The 22261-nt window shown below is 38.7% G+C and overlaps 2 protein-coding genes across 16 annotated transcripts in view; one reads left to right on the forward strand and one right to left on the reverse strand.

The window, feature by feature from the left end:
- CAMTA1 (calmodulin binding transcription activator 1) overlaps positions 1–22261 on the reverse strand; it is a 973269-nt gene that overhangs the window by 918151 nt on the left and 32857 nt on the right. For 11 of the 15 annotated variants that reach the window (XR_003725282.2, XR_003725281.2, XM_077976328.1 and 8 more), the window contains exons 2-3: positions 18599–18668; positions 13666–13784 (exon numbers count right to left, since the gene is read on the reverse strand). Coding sequence is in view for 13 of the 15 variants with exons in the window: in XM_077976328.1 (XP_077832454.1) it covers positions 13666–13784; positions 18599–18668 (189 nt within the window). In the remaining 2 variants the exon portion in view is untranslated. The remainder of the gene's footprint in view (positions 1–13665; positions 13785–18598; positions 18669–22261) is intronic. The other 4 variants (XM_028840340.2, XM_077976312.1, XM_028840326.2 and 1 more) reach the window with 1 other exon arrangement.
- On the forward strand, positions 5105–7613 carry LOC114678388 (large ribosomal subunit protein eL37-like; the record flags this gene model as incomplete). The annotated part of the gene is made up of 1 exon (XM_077989225.1): positions 5105–7613. A coding segment is annotated over one exon (273 nt), but the record flags the coding sequence as incomplete, so codon positions are not given.

A 22261-nucleotide genomic window follows, 5' to 3' on the forward strand; every position in this document is an offset into this window, starting at 1 on the left:
GGATTACAGGCATGTGCCACTACATCCAGCTAATTTTGCATTTTTAGTAGAGATGGGGTTTCACCATGTTGGTCAGGCTGGTCTTGAACTCCTGACCTCAGGTGATCTGCCCACCTCAGCCTCCCAAAGTACTGGGATTACGGGCGTGAGCCACTGCTCCTGACCCAAAATCTCAACTCTTTATGTCTACTTGGCACAACAAGATCTAGCCCCTATCTACCTCACCCAGCTCATCTGTCAGATCCCTACACTGCTCCATGTTTTTTTCACATTTCCTCAAAGCAAGCACATTCCTGCCTCAGGGCCTTCGTACAGGCTATTACCTTGGCCTAGAATATTCCTCCCCCAGATCCCTAAGCAGCTGGCCTTCCTTTATCATTCAGTTCTCAGCTCAAATGTAAGTTTCTAAGGAAGTCCTTTCCTACAGAATCTACTAATGTGCTCACACCTCAGTACCCTGCTCTACTTTGTTCTTAGCACTCTCTGAAATTCTCACCTACTTGTTTACTTTTGTATTGTTTTCCCTTTAAACTATAAGCTCCATGAGAACTGGAACCTCATCTTAATACCCTCAGCAACTCCAACTAGTGCCTGGCACATAGTAGGCCCTCAAAAATATTGCTGAATGCATAAATGATGGCATTAAATTAAATGGAATTTTTTTTGGTTTGTTTGTTTATTTTTGAGATGGAGTCTCACTCTGTTGCCCAGGCTGGAGTGCAGTGGCGCAATCCTGGTTCACTGCAACCTCTGCCTCCCGGGTGCAAGTGATTCTCCTGCCTCAGCCTCCCGAGTAACTGGGATTACAGGCGCATGCCACCATGCTCGGCTAATTTATAGTATTTTTAGTAGAGACAGGGTTTCACCATGTTAGCCAGGATGGTCTCGATCTCCTGACCTTGTGATCCTCTGGCCTCAGCCTCCCAAAGTGCTGGGATTACAGGTGTGACCCACCGTACCCAGCCAAAATTAAATGGAATATTAATAAAGTCAATAAACACAATGTTGGCCGAGCACAGTGGCTCACTCCTGTAATCCCAGCACTTTGGGAGGCTGAGGCAGGAGGATCATTTGAGGCCAGGAATTCAAGACCAGCGTGGGCAAGACAGCAAGATCCTGTCTCTACAAAAAATAAAAAACGTTCTCAGGCATGGTGTCCCATGCCTGTAGTCCTAGCCATTCAGGAGGTTGAGGCAGGAGGATCTCTTGGGCCCAGGAATTTGAAGTTGCAGTGAACTATGATCGCACCACTGCACTCCAGCCTGGGTGACAGAGAAAGAATCTGTCTCAGTCAATCAAGAAACAAACATGATGCTGTGGATCACTGTCAAAAAAGGCCTAACATATATACAACATATTAAGAGAAAAGCCAGGTTATAAAACTATGCGTATAGTAAAACTATTCTGGGTTAATAAATTTAGAAAAAACACCCATACTGGCACAGAGAAATATCTGTAGATACACATATCTGAAAGAAAAAATCTGAAGATACATAATTGGAAACTGTTGACTTCAGATGGTAGAGTTCGGAGCGGTTTGGCCATCTCCCTATTGGTGATGTGCTGTATAAATTGCCTTTCCTGGGCTTCATGCTTCTACCTGGAAATAGTTCCTTCACAGGGGACATGCTGGCTTCCTGCCTTACCCTCACTCATTCCTTAGACAGGAGTGACTTCCCTGACTGATGAGTCTGAGATGAAGAATCAAGCATGTCTGCCACAGTCCTTCCTTCCATAGTTGTGGGAATTCGTTCGCACGCAGGGAGCACCAATTTGGTCTTCTACTCTGCATCACAAGCTTTTCTGGGGTAGCTCCCACAGATCTGCTTGGTGCTATCAGTGACTATCTCCAAGCCAGACTGTTTAATTCAGGAACAGGGTATTAGCAACCCACTTAACACTAGACTAAATGATATTTGTTGATAGACGTCTTTATTCATTCATTCAATGAACAGTCCCTGGACACGCCAGGGACTACTGTATATACTTAGAACAGTGCCTGCCATACACACATGTATGCCATGTCCACCTGGCATAAGATTCCTGTCCACCTGGAACTTAAGAGTCTAGCAGTGGCAGCCAGACAATACACAGTGAAAAGATGTAATTTGCACAGTATATTAGATGATGACAAATGCTAATTCCAAAACACTTATGCCTCACTACCCTCATTTATGAAATAAAAAATACATAATCACCACACAGCAGGTTCTCTGAATTGCTTGAGGAATAGATTGTTGAAAATTGCTTAAATACAAAAAATTTTGATTAATAATAATTAAAGCATTTAACAAAAATGCTTCTTAAATAAAACAGAGTTAAGTCTAAATTTTGCTCAGCAGTACAAAAATAAAATAAAATTTTAACTAGCACATTAACAACTGTCTTCTGACACCAGGAATGCGGATCTGTTGCTACACAGCTGAAAGATGTGTCAGGAAAAATGGGAAATGACTATACTCAGACGTTAATTTTATAGATTCTGCTTAATTTCAAGCTATTTTAATGTACCCTTTCGCAGAAATGGGAAGCAGATGGCATTTTCCCATTCTTTTAACTTTCTTAACTTTTAAAGAAGTAAATATACGCAAGTGTTTTCCCCTTGTCTCTGAAAAAGTGTCCCTTTGCAGCACCTCCTAAAAAAGATCCCCATCTTCCCAGGGGGAGCCTCCCCTTGGCCAGCTTCTCTGGACAGCCTCCACTCCCCAACACAAAGCACTAGAAGGGTGGGAACCTCAGAGCCTTATCCTTGACCTTCTGACTCTTCCTACAGGGCAACACACTGTGATCTTAAAAGGCAACTCCTTCAGGGTATGAGCTACACACAGAATTTCGGAATGTTGTTCTCCTTCCTCAAGAGGCTTGGCCTGGGACCAGCATTACCTGTCTCAGCCCCTCTGAAAAGCTGCTTCTCTTCTGACTATAGACTAGGGTGGCTGCCCTTTCTAGCCTAGGTCAAGTGACTTTTCTGCTTCCTTTTTTCTTGCACACGGGAGCCTTTATTTCCCCATGAACTCCTTTTGAGTCACAATAAAAAGAACTCAGGGCCAAATGAAGCTTGACTCAGAATCTACCTCAGTGCTACCACAGACGCCCCACCTGGATGAGTGCACATGCATGCACGCACGTGCACATGCACACACGTACACACACACGTGGACACTGCTTCACCTTATCCAATTCTCCAGAGCTGAAGGGCCTCCCAGTTTCCTTTCTCCCCAAATGTAAATTCCAGGTTCTCGCCATTTTACAATTTTTTCAAGTCCACCCGCTTCGCCAGACCAGTGAACACTACCACAGAAGCTTGTAAGAAGACCTCGCGAAAGCCACATAGCCTGCCCGTAATATTCTTCCTTACAGAGAAAACACTCTCCTGAACACACATTTCTATTTCACTGCATTCACCCCAACCCATCTGTGGTTTCTCATCCATCTAGAAAGGATTTCTTTTTGTTGTTTCTTCACTTGCTTTTCCAGCTTTCTAAAAGCACTAATACTATAAAACTTAGGTTATTTTTTAGGAACTTCTTTTAAAACCTTCAAAAGAACTTCATAATTACCAAGATAACAGAATTTATCATCAGAAACCTGTGGTAGGCAGTATTTTAAAAGACTTGAAGGTGGGTAGGCAGGTAGCTGGGTAGGCAGGTAGGTAGGTAGACAGGCAGGTAGGCAGGTAGATTGTGACACTCAGCTTTAGGATTCTGTTGTTTTCAGCTACTTGAGCCAAATGGATACGAAGAAGAATGAGTGGGGGGAATATTGTTCATGCTACCTTTTCAAAAAACATTGAAAAATTAGAATATGCTTCTATATGTCCTCTCCACTGCCACCCAAAATTTAAAAGAGCTTCCTATATGTCAAGACATGAACAGATACTTCAGATAAATGCCAAAAATAAAACCTATGCATTCCACAACTTTTAGGTGCTTACTAAAGACATAAGAAAAAAGCTACAGAAAGCTCAACTGTAACCTATGTAGCCAAAGCACACCAAAACATGCATGAGTGGTATGGGGATAGCAAAGCTGAGCCTACAGTCCAGTAAAGTTAATTAGAACACACTTCCAGGAGGCTGAGATTCTTCCTCTAAGTGGGCTTTCACCTGGGCACTTGTTAGAAATGCACATTCTCAGGCCCCACCCAGGACCTACTAGAGCAGAAACTCTGGGGATGGGGTCCAGCAATCTGTGTTTGAACAAGCGTCCCAGGTGATTCTGACTCCAGCTCAAGCCTGAATCCACTCAGCTAAAGAATGCCAACCTCTCCGTATGTTCTTCCTTTTTCCTTCCAACCAGGCTCAGCTTCTCCTTTACGGAAATCACCATCACCCAAAGTCTCCCACCCACTACTGAAGAGTTGGGTTATTTTTATTCTCAGGCAACTCCATCAATAAACTATCTGCACAGTATAGAGTCTCAAGTGCAACTAAAAACTCCACTCCAGCTTAGAAAAATGTGGGCCCAAACTGGATCCTCATTTGCACCTTAACATTTCTTAAAAGCAGTTTCAGGAAATAGCATATTAAGTTATGACTTGGACAAAAGGTCAATCTCCCAAATTCCAGCTTCAGTACTAGACAGGTATAGAAACTTGGAAAAGATACCAAAGAAGAACCTCGAGCCCCCTGAAAAGATGCTGCCAACCCCTGAGCGTGCTGACTCCACTCAGTCCAGAAGGCTGCAGGGGTGATAAAAAATGTTCTCAACTTAGGTAGTGGCGATGGCTACACAACTTTGTGGATATATTAAAAACTCCTGAATTGGCCGAGCATGGGCAGGAGCTCCCACCCATAATCCCAGCACTTTGGGAGGCTGAGGCAGGAAGATTGCTTGAGTCCGGGAGTTCAAGCCCAGCCTGGGCAACATGGCGAGCGAGAGACTGTCTCCAAAAACAATGTATAAATTAGTTGGGCGTGGCACACGCCTATAGACCCAGCTACTCAGGAAGCTGAGGTGGGGGCATAGCTTGAGCCTGGAAGGTTAAGGCTGCGCTGAGTTATGACTGCGCCACTACACTCCAGCCAGGGCAACAGAGCGAGACTCTGCCTCAAAAAAAAATGAAAAAGGTCTCTCTGGTCTCAGCCGCAGAAGCAAGATGACCCTTTGGAAAGTGTTGCAATAGGACACACGCGCTGTGCCACCGCTGTGGCGTGAAGGCCTACCACCTTCAGAAGTTGACCTGTGGCAAATGTGGCTATCCCGCCAAGCGCAGGAGGACGTATAACTGGAGTGCCAAGGCTAAAAGACGAAATGCCACCAGGACCAGCCAAACGAGGCACCTAAAAATTGTACACCACAGATTCAGGCATGGATTCCACGAGGGAACAACACCTAAGCCTACGAGCACAGCTGTTGGAGCATCTCGATCAGCTTAAGACTTTCAACAATTCGTCATGCAGCAAATGTTCTGGTTTTTAAAATAAAATTAAATTAAATTAAATTAAAACTAAAAAATAAATAAAAAACAAACAACTACTGAATTGTACAACTTAAAAGTAAGTAAAAAGATGATTAACAGCAAAAAAAAAAAAAAAAAAAAAAGAATCAAATAAACTCCGAAGCTGGACCCAAGCCTCCCTGGAAAGTCCAACACTCCCAAAGAAAACCTTCAAAATCAACAATAATCTTCAAAGACAAATCTTCAAAGGTCACCAAGCGCCATCACCTAAGACCCAAGAGAGGCCAAGTAGGTTAAGTGCCTTACCCAACACTGAGCTGAGTAGCGGCAGAGCCAAGACTTGAATCTGCTTCTGACACTAGCTCTTGCACCCTTTCCAAGAGAGCAGTGCTTCTCAATTGAGGCTCTGTGGAAGTATTATCAGGGGGCTGTAAGTCCATAAAAAATTTTTAACTTTGCATCTTAATTGAATGTATAATCTGAAAAAGTAACACCTAAATCAAGTATGTTCTAACACATAAATTCACTGCTCCAGTTTGTGATTTGTGGTTACATTTTCCCTAGTACCCAGTAGTGTCATTTAAATTTTTCTTGGGCTAATGAGAAAAACCAGAAGTGAATTTAAAACTAAATGATGTATTTGTACCAAGGCCTAATGACAGACTTATACAAATGTGTAATGTGTAAAAAACAGCTTCTCAGTGTAAAATAATTGCAGGACACAAGATAGTACAGCATGCCAAATTCAAAAGAACCTTCTTGAGAACAGTCAGTATGATACTCATGTTGCAAGAGACAATTTAGTTTTGGCAAAACATCATCTATTGCATTTAACCCTGTTAATATAAAACTTCATTAGTTTTGTAATTTCTTTTTATGTAATGCATATATCTGAGTTTTATATTTGCATAAGAACTCCAATAATTAATTTTATACTGAGTTTTTTGTGTTTTTACGTAATTAATTCATCCAACAAATATTTATTGAACACTGACTATGGCCAGGTAAGTGCCACACAGTGAAGTAATAGTATAATAAAACTAGTTTAGATTGAAACTGAGGAAGACCCACAGGAATTTCTTCCTTAAAAGAAAATGTTCTTTAACATTTTATTCAAATGTTATAAATATTGCTGTACTCTGAGGGTGCAATTTACTTCTCTTACTATTCCTCAGTGTCAAACCTGCCTTCACCTGTCTCCCCTCACCTATGTGGGAGGACATTCCGCCCCAGCTTTTCAATATATCCCAAGGAGTGTTGCTGCTGCTGCTGAGGCACTGCACATTTGACACAGGCTGTCTGATCCCCAGGCTTGTGCATACCTGGATTTCAGTATCATGTATCTCACTTCATACTAGCAAAGCAAACAGAGGAACTATATTTAACCCAACTGCTATACAAGTATCACATTTAATTTGAAACTTCCTACCATATACTGTGTTCAAAAATTAAATAATGTCACTCTTAAAACTTGGCTCTCTGTGTTGTTTATATCTGCATTTTCATTTTTGCAATTTAATCAGAAAAGCCCTGCCTGGAACAAAATAATCTGGGACCGTTCAAACCACTAGCCCTGCCAAAAGCTAAACAAAACCAAGCTGTACCTAAAGGTTAACTGACTTTCCAAGTCATCAAAATTGAAATATCTCACCTGCCTTTATGATTAGAGTACTGGTGTTTTTCAGCTTAGCTCATGTTTGGGAAGTCTGAAGAGTCCTAAATGATCCCCCAAAAATGTGTGTCTATATTTCAAAGAGATAACATATAAATACACTAGAAAAACCAATCACTGAAAAATTACAGCACTAAACCTAACACTCACTAAGTTACACAAAGGAAAAAAAATCAGAAACACAAAAAACACTCAAGATTATGTACCAACACCAAAAAAATGATTAAACAAATTTTTTAAAAGGTAAGGTAGCCAGGCACAGTGACTCACGCCTGTAATCCCAGCCTTTGAAGGACCAAGGCAGGCAGATTGCTTGAGTTCAGTTATTTGGACCAGCCTTGGCAACATGGTGAAACCCTGTCTCTACAAAAATTTAGCCAGGTCCGTGGTGGTGAGCACCTATAGTCCCAGCTACTCAAGAGGCTCACGTGGGAGGATTGCTTGAGCCCAGGAGGTGGAGGTTGAGCCAAGATTGTGTCACTGCACTCCAGCCTGGATGACAGTGAGACCCTGTCTCAAAAAAAAAAAAAAAAAAAAAAAAGGTAAGGTGGTTTGATGTTAAAAATAGTTGAAATAAAATATCATTTAATAATTCTTACATCCTTAAAGTCCATTTCTCTTACCTAAATATAAAAAGTTGCGGGGAAAAGTACTCACGATTTTTAAAGTTAGTTTCCTCCTATAAAAAGCATTATAATTATTATTCAAGTTTTGTTTTTTCTCCTGCAGACTCTTCGATGTGGCTTAGAATGTATCAACCTATACTGCTCTCTATATAGACATTTTACCATTAAAAAATGCATTTAATATGACACTCTAAAGCTACCACCAAATAAAAACATCTGATGAAACTTTCTTTAAGGATCAGCACAAACTAGAATTCTATTTTGTTTGCTTACTCTAGAGAAACTGTCTATTACAGGAAAAACAAAAAAAGAACATTAGTACAAAAATAGTAACACATAAAAGTGATCTGAAAATATTTAGGGAGAACATTTTCATTATAAAAGGTTCACGGTGCTGCATTAGTTTGGTTTTGGAAGAATGCCAAGTGAAATCTAGATCCAGAGACTAGGGAATGCAGTAGTTATATTTTAAGTCAAACAGCTAATTAATGACTAAACAAAAGAATTTTCAGTCTGGACAACATATATAGAGTACTAATACACGTAATTATGAAATAGTCATTTGTGAATTCAGACAGTTGCGTTAGCATAATTATTTCTGGCTCTAGGCCTTAAAAATACTAACTTAAAATGCAGAAACCTTATAGCAGTTCACCTGATGAAGATGTGAACACCAAACTGATTATGAAACAAGAGTTGGTTCTTTAATGAATGTGCTCTGTGTTTAATACATTCTTTCTCCCCTGCCCTGAATATAAAAGTCAGGCCTAATGCTCAAGTTACACACAGGTACAAAATTTCTATTTTTAATACAGTTTTTTCATTATCCATAGTCCACATACTAACAGTCATTAAGAATCGAAACTATCAAAATACACGTAGGAGAAAAGTTTTTTAAAAAAAGGAATCAAAACTACTTTCCTAAGAAATGAGTGTCTGCCACTTTTTTAAAAATCATAATGCAAAAATATATTAACTTTGTTACAACATTTTAAAATCAGATGAAGAAGCCAAACAATTATATAAAACGAAAGGATCAGAAGTCACTAAATAGCTACAAGATCTTGGAAAAGCCAACTTGATATTGCTCTGTGGGACAAAACGAGGGATTATGGGACTCTAAAAGTCAGGCTGCAGGGGCTGAACTCCACCGTCCCCCACTTCCCGGCTCTGACTCTGGGTACATTAGTTAACATACCCATGGCTTCGGTTTCCTCATCTATAAGATGAAGACAAATAATCTATCTCATAGGATTAACTGAAAGATTAAATGCGATGATTCCTGTAAAGGACTTACTAGTGCCTAGCATACAAAAGATGTTCAATGCATGCTAGCTTCCATAATTAGTGCAGCCATCATCGCCTTCACTCCCTGTGTCATCTTTACAGCCTGAGGAACAGTGTTTGTGGCTGAGAGAGCATAATCTAAAATGGATTTGGTTTTAGATATAACATTTAATTTATTCTGCAACTGCAAATAACATCCAAGTAGGGAGAGGATTTTAGGTATTCCAACGGGTTACAAAAGGTTAAAAGTAGCTTAAGTAGGTCCAAAGATCTCTCTTACCTTCTTAGAGTCTTCCTTTTAGTGTCTTTCAGCTTCACCAAACATTTGCATATGAACCCACAATACTAAGCCTATATTAACTCTTTTTAATTCAAAACTACATTACAGGCCAGGCACGGTGGCTCACACCTGTAATCCCAGCACTTCGGAAGGCTGAAGCGAGTAGATCACCTGAGGTCCGGAGTTCAAGACCAGCCTGGCCAACATGGTGAAACCCCATCTCTACAAAATTATAAAATACAAAAATTAGCCAGGTGTGGTGGCACATGCCTGTAATCCCAGCCACTCAGGAGGCTAAGGCACAAGAATCACTTGAACCTAAGGGGTGGAGGTTGCAGGGAGCTGAGATCACACCACTGCATTCCAGCCTGGGCAACAGAGTGAGATTCTGTCTCAAAAAAAAAAAAAAAAAAAAAAACTACATTACAGAATAGACTTGCTGTAGTTTAGGTTTGCAGGCCTTTGATTAAAAGCCTCGACAGTAAACTATAGAATGAAAGCTCCTAAGAATTAACAAGCAACATAGAAGAAATTAAGCTCCAAGACAGGCTCTATCCAGTATGCCCTCTTGACCAAAAAATAACTACTTTTTTTTTTTTTTTTTTTTTTGAGACGGAGTCTTGCTCTGTCGTCCAGGCTGGAGTGCAGTGGCTGGATCTCAGCTCACTGCAAGCTCTGCCTCCCAGATTTACGCCATTCTCCTGCCTCAGCCTCCCGAATAGCTGGGACTACAGGCGCCCACCACCTCGTCCGGCTAGTTTTTTGTATTTTTTAGTAGAGATGGGATTTCACCGTGTTAGCCAGGATGGTCTCGATCTCCTGACCTCGTGATCTGCCAGTCTCGGCCTCCCAATGTGCTGGGATTACAGGCTTGAGCCACAGCACCCCGCCTAAAATAACTACTTTCTACCTACACTCTCTCATCTCTAAAAGGAAATGTTACCCGCCTTACAATACTAAAGCTTACAAATAATTATATAAAGTACCCAGGCACTAGTAAAGAACAGGTGCTCAATAAATGGTAGGATGGGGCCAGGCGCGGTGGCTCTCACCTGTAATCCCAGCACTCTGGGAGGCCGAGGCGGGCGGATCCTGAGGTCAAGAGATGGAGACCATCCTAGCCAACGTGGTAAAACCCTGTCTCTACTAAAAATACAAAAATTAGCTGGGTATGGTGGCGTGCACCTGTAGTCCCAGCTACTTGGGAGGCTGAGGCAAGAGAACTGCTTGAACCCGGAAGGCGGAGGCTGCAGTGAGCCAAGATCACACCACTGCACTCCAGCCTGGTGAAAGAGCAAGATTCCATCTCAAAAAAAAAAAAAAAAAAGGATGGAATGAGCACCTCTCACAACACACACAGTATAAAAGGTTTTCTCAAACAATCACAAATATTTAAACCTAGGTCTGAGTAAAGAAATTCCTTATCAATATAGAGGAGTCACATTATACCCAGAAATTCAACTGTACACATCCAGCAGAGAGAGACAGCAAGCACGCACGAACATGGAAAACAGAGAAAGATGACAGTTGACATTTCATACAGGCAACTCCAGCCACCAGTCTTACTTTGTGAACATATGCTGTACAGGGAGTGAGATGGAAAACACAAATCTACTGTGCTCTCAACTGTGCGCATTCCCACACGCCTCTTCCAGTGTGAGCCCCTTAAGTGGGATCTAAGAAATAGAGTTTTTGTACAACACAGCTTGTAAATACAAGCCGACTACTTCATGTGGTCCTCAACCAAAACACAGAAATCTACTCCAACTCTGGAAGGAAAACGGGCTCTTAATAAGGGCAGTCTGACTAAACTTTACTTTATGAGCAAGTCAAGGGATTTCACAGGCAATTTTGACTAAATATGATTTAGCATTACATGGGACCACAAAGCCCCAATGAGAAACAAGTCCACTGAACTACGTTTCTTTCAGGTTTTTGTGTCAACATGAAGGATGGCAGGTTGAAAAATGTAAGAAAATGCCAATACTCAGCTAGATCAAAGACGTGCTTTAATAACAGCACTGATTGTTTTATTCCTCCTATTATCCAAGTCAGTTTAAAAAAAAAAAAAGGCAGGTTATCACAGCCACATAACATTCTGCAGAATTAACTATTCGTAGCGTAAGTCTTCTGCTGTCACACTTAATATTCCTCTATTTTTCCAAAGCCAAAAAATAAAACAAGAAAAAAGTCAAGGTCCTTTACAGAGAAATGAGTCAACCCGTAAATTCAGTTCCCTCGTAGGAGCTTTTGTCAGCTGAGCTGACAATTAACTGAAAGAACAGCCCATCCCAAGGGAAAGGGTGCTGCATGGCTTCACCCATCAGCTGTGCCACCTCCTGCTGCCTCCACCCTTCAGAACATACGCTCCTCTACCTAGATTTCAGCATGAGTGATAGCTGACGCAAAACAATCCACGTTTTCCAATCTAAATCCTCAATGTTGCATTTCACCAGTCAGAGAAAGGGATGCATTTTCCTCTCTGTAATCTGAACTATAGCAGCCTCTGGCCTCCAAGGGAGTATGGGGACTGAGGTCCAGAAAGAAAATAAGGAACAACTTCTCATTTTTTCTTTTAATCTCATCCTCTATAAAAATTCTTTATTGGATGCTTTAAAATGTATCTAATATACTAGTAAGGTGCAAAATGTAAATAATTTAGAAGTAAATAAATACGTGAAAGTTGAAGGGTTACGTGAAAAGTTTCAAAAAGTTTTGAAGCCACTGATTGAAATAATCTACCAACTAAATTCCCAACACTGCTACATCCAGCTTTGTAAGACTCTTCAGGCCACTGATTTTAATTCACTAAGCAATTTCTGGTTTCAAATAGAATGTCAAATCATAATTAAAATAAACTGCCACAAGACACAGCTCCATGGGAAAAAATTAAATAAATAAGCTGCCAATTCCACAAGAAATATAATATTGAAAAATACATACTTACTATGGGTTGGGTTACATTTATAAATAAACTAGAACTAATGTGTATAATAATTTGGTATCAAATCTATGTTTCAGGGAATACTAAGAAATACATTGAGTTTTTAAATAATTCATAATCAAGTTCCAACTTATTAAATGGCTTCCAAATTATATGATACTATTTTGCTGAAAGAGTAACAATCTATGATTAAGACTACTTTTCAGCATATCTACTTCATTTTCATGTCTAAAAATGTCTGAAATAGTAAATAAATAACTAACTGGTTAAACAGCAGGCCTCTAAACTAGCAAACGTTTGTCAAAGCAAAAACATTCTGTCTGAGGGGAAAATATAATTTATGCAAATGATCAAAACATAGAAACCTTCAAAGAATTTTACAATCAGTTGAGACAAGGTAACAAAGCTGGAAGGTTCCAGTGAGTATTTCAATCTAACCTGTGATAAGGAAAGAGACTTTTATCCACATAACCTCCCACAATGGAAAACAAAAGCATTCTGAACTAGGAAGTAGTTAGCGCCAAAGAATCTTTAAAAAATAAGGTTCAACAGGCAGCATTATTTTCTTCCTGTGTCTTTTAACAGAACTGAGTGTCCAATAAGGGTAGGGCGCTACATTTGCTTTAACTTGGACACCAACGTTGAGCCAGGCACACAAATGGATTTACACCAACTTGACAAAACCAGCAACCCCAGTATTTGAATTAAAGGAATATAACTCCCAAACTGACAGATGTATACCCAATTCTCATCACCACACTAAACGGGTATTACCTTAAATTGAAATATTCAGATTTCAAAATAAAAAAGATGACAAAGCAATCCACGCCTAACAGAAAGACTCCTAGATTAAAAATTACCAAAAAAGGAAACATCATCCAAGATGATGAACTTTTTTCATTCTACTTCATAAATCTACTTTCTAATTGGATACCAAATACATAATCTACTGTACAGCCTTCAGTCTTAATAAAAATTCTTAGCATTAAGCAAACTTTCTTCATTAGAAAGGAAGAAAAGCTGTTTCACTCATACGAAGCCTGCCCTTTCCAACTCTACAGAAATTCACATTGTCAAGACACTACACATTCTGTGGAACACTGGGACTGTATACTTATTAATTCATGAAGACATAAGAACTAATGTTTAACTGGCATGCAGGCAGGGTTAACCACTAAATGCAAGACACTAAAATGCAAGAAAACAGACAGAAACTCATGCTACTTTAGTTAAGTCAACGTGCACATTTTATATCTTTCAATGCAAGCCAAGCAGATCAGAAACAGATCAAAAAACATGTTGGTTGGTTTCTGTCAAATCCAGATTAAATAATCTCATTTACAATTTCCTAGATCAGTATTTAAATTTAAAGCTAATATAAAGTAGGACTATGTGAAACAACCTAAAAAATGTGCCCTTAAAATAATTATACCCTTAGAAAAAGAAACTTATCTACCTCATTAGTGTTCCAACGGTGCCTCTCTTTTGGTAAACTTGAACATTTCGGCAGACATTCAAGCAGCTTTTTCGGTAAAAAGATTTTTACATGACTACTATTGCTGTTCCCATGATCATCTATAAAGAAGAAAACAATAAATTTAGAGAAAATAATAGATAAAATCACCTTTAAAGTACACTGGCAAAGTCAGAAATAGCAGCTCAGTTTAGTCAATGTGAGACCAAGAGCATTAGAGGCCCCACTATTCCTCTTAGTTAATAACACTCATTTACGCATTTATCAGATAGATGGCAGCAGGAATCTGGTCAAGAGGTTTTAAAATAGGATCAGGCTTGTGCTCCATGACATGTGAGTGAACAGAGAAAATCCCAGCAGCTGCCCATAACCAAGAGTTATTTTTAAAGGTTCTTTCTCCATGTTTCGATGAAGCACATAAAAATTATAAAATTAACCTCACAAAACCCAAAAATCTTTTATTAAGCAGTTGAAAAAATGTTAAGTTTCTTAGGTAAGAAGAATTATAGTAATATATGACTATTTTGTTCATAAATACTACTTCATCCTCTAGAATATAAATGAGATTTATCCTTTCAAAAGCAAATCACTAATCTTATAAATATAAGGGATTTAAGCCTGCAGTTAGCTACTCAGGTAATACAGAAGCTGGCCTTTCTAGGTCTGAACATAAAAAAATCATTTTAATTAACTTGATTTACATATACATATCTACATAATTAATGTATTTCATCAAAATGTAACTCTTCTAAATGAGTTAGAGAAAAAATAATTACTTTCAGACTGGATAGTATGTCTGAGTACCTAATAATCAGTCTACCTGATGCTTTCTAGAAGAGATCATTTCTTTTATATAACATTGATTTCACCCATTTATTTGCTTACGTATCACTTATTTTTTCACTCCTATAACAAAGTTCCTTTGCCTGGCTCAAAATTTCTCGCAAGCTTTGGCACATTTAGGTCAAAGTTACAAATTATTCATTCCAGGCTTTTTATGCTAAATAAGATCCCCAATATACAAAGGGTACACATAACTACGTACTAAGGAGCAACACATTAAAACATGAAAGACTTAATTTGCTCCAGTAAGTCACAGTCGAAACAACTTTTCCTGATATAGTAAGGTTTTATAACACTGAACTCAGAGTCAAGAGTCCAAGATCTGGCCCAGTTCTGCTACTTTCTAATTGTGTGACCTTGGGTAAGTTACTTAACAGTTTCAGTTTTCCCAAAGCAACAAGATTAAATTATCTCTAAATCTTCTCCAGACACAAATCCCCATAAAATTTACTGTCACTAAATAACTTAACATGCCTTACAATTAAGCAACCTTACATAAGTATACAGGCATTGCTTAATGATCTTAAAAGTGAAATACAACAATATCTTTTTCCAGTTATTTACTATAGCTTTGTTTAGTACAGTCTATTTTTTTGAACAGGTGAAAAACATCAAAGAATAAAAAATATTTTCTAAGGTCACAAAATCCTCTCCAAACATTTTTCATCTGATTAACACATTTCTTCTCAAGGAAAAGATCTTAAAAGGAAAATATTGGGCATAGAAATAAAGTCTAAAAAATTTACTACATCATATAGAAAGATTTTATAGAGATGAACTTAAGAGAGTTTTAGCGTACTAAATCTTTTTTGGTCCATGAACTACATAACCAATTGAATTATAATACCCGTCCTCTATTTCTATAAGCAGTATAAAAACTTTAAAAACCTAAAAACTGACTGCTTTTAAGAATCTTGAATTTTAATTTAATAGGAAAATAAGATTAAACTTTTCTAAAATCTTCCTGTGAAACCAAAAGGAAACTGTTCAACTAAAAGAAAGTTCATAGAAAGTTCTGTATTAATTACACACTATAAAACCTTGGTAATTTTATGTGCTTATGCATGCTCCCTGCACTTCATCCTCCCCAGGGAGGTACCATGGGCCATAAAACTTTAAAGCAGAGAATACCAAATCACATGAGCCTCTACCTCCCTTCTCTCTTCCCCTAAAGTAGTTTTATTCCCATTTTTTAAAATCCCCCATGATATGTACAATTCTGAAAGTAGAGGTGAAATTCTAAAATCTATACTCAATTCAAATATTCAACATTTACAGGTACCTTTTATGAAAACGGCACTATACTAGTTGCTCAATGGATGGGCTTGCTCTGAATTGTATATGAACAGTCATATCTCTGAGAAAGCTATCAGCTTGAAGTACAGTTCTGAACACTTACGAGCGGAATATCAAACCCCAGCTTCTTTGTTTGTGATCACAATCTGATGTTAATTTTCTGTTCTTTTAGCCTCTTTGAGGAACCCAGTTACTGTGCAGTATATAAAGAGTGTGTGTATGGTGTGGTGCTTATGTAATAAAGGTACTCTTCTCAACAGCACAATTAACTGCTATAGAAAAGGCTTCAGTCTTCCACTCTGATACCAAATCAGGCAGTGGTAAATGTGACCAAAGAGCAAAGGGGCAGGGCTGTGTAAGCACTCTCTCAATCTAGTTTCTAAACATTACACTTTACATGGAGGTATGGCCACAGAGTCAAAAGGAAAAGGAATATGACTGGCCAATGGGTTCCCCTTAATCCGTTTTTAAAGTGTACCATTTCCAGAATTTTAGGTTCATGCTGAATATAAACTGGATGTTTTCAAGAAACATAACAATGGATAAGTTTTCCCACTACATTATAAGGATTCCAAGTTTAATACTGAGAAAAGAATTACTAGAATTTCAAATAGGCAAAATATTAAAACTCATTATTTTAAAATTTCAGTGTTTCTACAGGTGAAGTGGGATAAAGAGAAACCTTGATTTTACACTGGAAAAGAACTGTTTACATGGCTATACTGCATAAAAATCTGTTTTTAAATCAAAACCTACTTTTTAGTCTTTTGGGGATAACTAAAAATGATAAAATAACTAAATACATGTGCCAGTTTTTAAATCCTAATAATAGTATCTTGAGTGAACAGTAAAATTAAGGCATATACTGGTTTCAACTGCATCATTCAGTATTGAAAACAAACAGTTAAACTTTGACACTGAAAAGTGGGAGTGTCAACCAAATGACAGTAAAACATTTCATTATCACTATCTAACAAAATATACGTGTATGATATTAGACTTTACAAAATAATTTTCTAACGTACTTCACAATAAAAAAATAACTAGTGAGGCTCTTGAAACTGACAGATGATTTGCTTGGCTGACAGCTGTAATTCTAGAGAATGAACCATCCTTTCTAGTCAACCTACAAGGTGTAGTATAACATAACTAAAACCTCCCAAAATGAAAAAAAAGGTTCATTCACTTAGGCAAAAAGCAGAATTATTGTTTTCATGTTTTGTTTCAAAAAAATGAGATTCACATTGCCAAATCCTTTACTTTACAAATCTTTCTTAAATCCAAAGAAATGTATTTGACCTTTTCCTTTGAAAATTCTGTGACTTCTGCCAAGGTAAATTATAACTATATTAACTAACCTAGAAATGATGCATTCATTTTACTTTGATTCATAATAAAAAATAATGTTGGTTCTATGAATACTAAAGAACACTGTTATTCAACCAAGTTGATTACGATTAATCTTTCAAACTCTAGACCAAACAGTGCATCAAATTGCTAAATCTTATTGGGAATATCTTTGATCAACAACATGGAGTAGTAAAATCAAAAGGAAGCTCTACAATTTTTTGTTTAGCTCTAATTATTATGTGCTTAGATTTAATTAGTAGGATAGGAACTGACTGAGGAAAACATAAACATACATTGTTATATTCAAGTCAGCATAATGCTCACAGCAGCAAATACTGCCATTACTAACCTAAGACCTTCAAATCACCATATATCCAAAATACATATTAATTAAGCACTATGTGCCAAACATTGATCTGATTTTGTACTATTCTTTTCCAAAGTCTCCAAAGTGAATTAAACCTAGTAGTAATTCTCCAAAAGATTTGTAAAAGGTTAAAGAAACAGAAACTAACAGCTTTTTAAGTAGAAAAATATAATTAGTTTTGCTATTTAACAATCCCCTTCCAGTTCTTAGAGTTGTGTGATGATCAAATCTTACCGCTTCTATTTTTAGGTAGCCCAGATTTACCTTTTTCCTACTGATCGTATTACAAAATCTTGGGTCCAGGTTTAGGTCAAATCATAACTCAGGTTCAATAAACTTCTCACTGTTTATCTACATTTACATTTTCAATCTAAAAATATGTAGGAGGGGACAAATAAAGTGAGGGCACAGAAGCCCTGTAAGCCATCACTGGGACATTCTCTCCTCCTCTACTTCATTCAATTCCAACTGGAAGTACATGTGATTAAGTAAATCTCTTCTCCATTATCTATTAGGGAGTAAACATTTGTGGGACTCTACTGTGTATCAGGCACCCAGAAAGGATCTTACATTGCACTCTTTCATTTAATCCTCACAATAAAACACAAGGGCTTAATTACTCCCATTTTACAGAGGAGGAATGTGAGGCTCAGATTAATTTGCCCAAGATCCACAGCTACTGAGTGGCTCAACTGGGATTCAAACATGACCTGTGGCTTTTCCCACGATACCACACTGCTCCTACTCTAAGTCACCTGGTATTGGACACTAGAATTATAGAAGTGTTGTATTAGTATCAAACATTTGTAAAGTGCTTTGAGTTCTCCGTGTGATTAAATCTTTTGCCTTTTTTAATCTCCACAGAAACTTTATGAGGAGAGCATTCTTTTTGCTACCCCAGAAGGATTAAGTAACTCATCTAAGATCACACAGCAGTTAAGTGCAGAACCCAGGTCTTCTGAGTCCGGGCTGAAGGCTGTTTCCACTGCACTAGACGATAATTACTGTCACTGCCAAGCCCACCCCTTCCTGTAAGTCAAAAGCTTTTTCAAATCCTACCTTCTATAGGTGGCACGGTGTTGAGAACACAGTAGGTGCTAGTTCCGCAGAATACACTTTGGGAAACGCTCTAAGGAAACAGAAAATAAAATGTAAAACTAATCTTCCAAAAAGATATAATCTGGCTCTTCTGTGATATTCCTACCAAGATGCAAAACCTGAATCTAATCATGAGGAAACATCAGACAAATCCAAATCAAGGAACATTCCACAAAATGACTGGCCTGCAATCCTCAAGAGTGTCAAGGTCATGAAAGTCAAAAAGGACTGAAAACTCTTCTGTATTAAGAAACTGAAGAGACAACCGGTTATGACCCAAGGTTCTGATTAGATATTTTTCTACAAAGGCCATTGCTGGATCAACTGGCAAAACAGCAACAGGACTTTAGGACTGGACAGTAGGAATGTCTCAGTGTTAACTTCCTGGTTGTGATGACTGTTCTTGTGGTTATGGAGGAGGATGTTCTTGTTTGTAGGAAATACATGATCAAGTATTCGAGTGATGGAACTTATCGGCAACTTATCCTCAAATGGCTCAGGGGGAAACCGTTCTTTGCACTGCGAGCTTAAGGCTGTTTCAAAATTTAAGATACATATGTGAGAAAAGGTCTACGGTGATGAACATGCATAACTTGTGTAATTTGTTTAAATGGGAAGGAAGTATGTGTGCTGTACATAGAGGAAATTTTTGCTAAGAACCAATGTCACATTCATTTTGAAGCTCAGTCAACACCAACAACATTATTAACCATTTCCCAACAATAAACCCAACACCCGACTCACCCAAAAAAAATGTGCAGAATGCCAACTAGTATTATGGCATGGGAAGTGACGTCAAGGGGAATTCCGTTAACAAGAAAGAAACAAGGTCTCTGGCTCTCAGGCTGCTTCACACAGATAAAACTAAGTATTTCACATAAAACCTACACAATGGTAACTTTAAAAAAAAAAGAAAGAAAAATTTTTGAATCTTGACAGCCAATTATTTTCAATCCTAAAAATATCTTTTTTGTTTGGTTGCAGTATTAAATAAAATTTTAGATTATTCATCTTACATTTTAAACCACATATTTGTACACTTAGAAAACCAAAGATAGTTTACAAGTTCAACAACCATCCACCCTCAACATTTTATATTTAAAAGCTACCAGGCATGGTGGCTTGTGCCCATAGTCTCAGCTACTCAGGAGGCTGTGGTAGGAAGATGGCTTGAGCCCAGGACTTTCAAGGCTGCAGTGAACCATGGTAACACCACTACACTCCAGCTCCAGCCTAGGCAACAGAGCAAGGCCTCATCTTTAAAAATAATAATAAACAAATTAATTAATTTGGTGGCTCACGCCTGTAATCCCAACACTTTGGGGGGCCAAAGCAGGTGGATTACTTGAGCTTAGGAGTTAAAGACTAGCCTGGATAACATGGCAAAACCTCACCTCTACCAAAAATACAAAAATTAGCCAGGCATAGTGGCACACACCTGTGGTCCCAGATACCTGGGGGAGGAGCTGGGGTAGGAGGATTGCTGGAATCCAGGAAATTGAGGCTGCAGTGAGCCATGATCACGCCACTGCACTCCAGCCTGGATGACAGAGTGAAACCCTGTCTCAAAAAATTAATTAAAATAAAATAAAATATAAAGAGTTCAGTTCTACCACTTACTAGCTGTCCTTAGGAAAGTAATTCAGGCCGGGTGTGGTGGCTCAAGCCTGTAATCCCAGCACTTTGGGAGGCCGAGACGGGCGGATCACGAGGTCAGGAGATCGAGACCATCCTGGCGAACACCGTGAAACCCCGTCTCTACTAAAAAAAAATACAAAAAAACTAGCTGGGCGTGGTGGCGGGTGCTTGTAGTCCCAGCTACTTGGGAGGCTGAGGCAGGAGAATGGCGTAAACCCAGGAGGCAGAGCTTGCAGTGAGCTGAGATCTGGCCACTGCACTCCAGCCTGGGGGACAGAGCGAGACTCCGTCTCAAAAAAAAAAAAAAAAAAGTGGCTTTCAGGTGGACACAGGCCCCTCACAAATAGGAAAGTAATTCGACCTCTCTATATTACCTCATCCAAAAAGGAAGAGTGGATACTTCTATCTCTCAGGCAGGAGGAGGACTGGATAACACATACCCAAGTGCTTTCAATTCAAAGGCACCACTCAAATACAAAACTCTGTTGTTACCATGGTTAATGAGGATGAGCTTAATGTTAACATTTTCTAAGAACAAACAGGACTGCCTGAGTTATTTATTTGTTGTTGAATTTGTTTGTTTTGCCCAGACTGAAGTGTAGTGACAGGATCTCAGCTCACTGCAACCTCTGCCTCCCAGGTTCAGATGATTCTCCTGCCTCAGCCTCCTGAGTAGCTAGGACTACAAGTGACCATGTCTGGCTAATTTTTGTATTTTTAATAGAGATGAGGTTTCACCATATTGGAAAAGCTGGTCTCGAACTCCTGACCTCAAATGATCTGCCGTCCTCAGCCTCCCAAAATGCTGGGATTATAGGCATGAGCTGCCATGCTTGAGTTTTTTATGCCAAAAAATGTTGCAATCTGACTAAAGTTGACTTCCACGAATTTTTTATTTTCCTCTCCCTTATGTCCATGATCAAGTGCTTCAGAAGTCAAATTGTTTTCAGGGTCCATATAAATAAAGTCTTTCTCTACAATATGACTCCTAGCTACCCGGATAACCACGAGCTCCTTAATTCTTTCTTTACTATTTCTGTAAAATTCTTGTTCTAGGACTGTTTCCCTCTCCAATTTAACCAATAGTAGTACACTGAGCCGGGCACAGCGGTTCACGCCTGTAATCCCAGCTACTCGGGAGACTGAGGTGGGAGGATCACTTGAGCCAGGAATTTGAGTCTGAAGTGAGCCATGACCGTGCTATTGCACTCTAGCTTGGGTGACAAGAGACCCTGTCTCTTGTCAGGGTCTCTTGTCACCCAAAACAAAAAAACAAAACAAAAAAAAAAAACAAAAACAAGAACAAAAACAAAAACAAAAGTAGTTAACTATGATAACATCTGTGGTAACAGCTATGTCTAAGGATTCACCCTATAAACTACACAAGGCTCGGAATTCATGTATCCTTTGGAAAATTCAATATTACTTTCTACCCATGACTGTGAGCATGGAATTATCATACATTAGGAAAAGTAGTTCATGGGAAGATCTCCAGTAGGGGAAAAGTCAGCAGTACGCTGACTTCCTGTAACATCTACAAGAGTCGCCAGTAACAGCCCACTAATCACATGAATGTAATATCTCATTTTAATTTAGTTTCTGAATTAAAACTTGAAATTTTACAATGTTAAAAATAATGTCTTACATTCAAGGCTTAACATTTCCTGGCTTCCTATTATCAAAAACTGATGGTATAAGATTACCATTTGAGATATCTTAACAATGGTCTTAGGTGAAAAGTGTTTAAAAATCACTTTGGTTCAGTGGGACACACTAATGAATAGCTTCATACAAAAGGATTTTTCTGTAATCCCAGCACTTTGGGAGGCCAAGACGGGCGGATAACGAGGTCAGGAGATCGAGACCATCCTGGCTAACATGGTGAAATCCCGTCTCTATTAAAAATACAAAAAAAAATTGGCCGGGCGAGGTGGCGGGCGACTGTAGTCCCAGCTACTCGGGAGGCTGAGGCAGGAGAATGGCGTG

This window comes from Macaca mulatta, chromosome 1 (assembly GCF_049350105.2).
Source record: "Macaca mulatta isolate MMU2019108-1 chromosome 1, T2T-MMU8v2.0, whole genome shotgun sequence".
Classification (NCBI taxonomy): Eukaryota; Metazoa; Chordata; class Mammalia; order Primates; family Cercopithecidae; genus Macaca; species Macaca mulatta.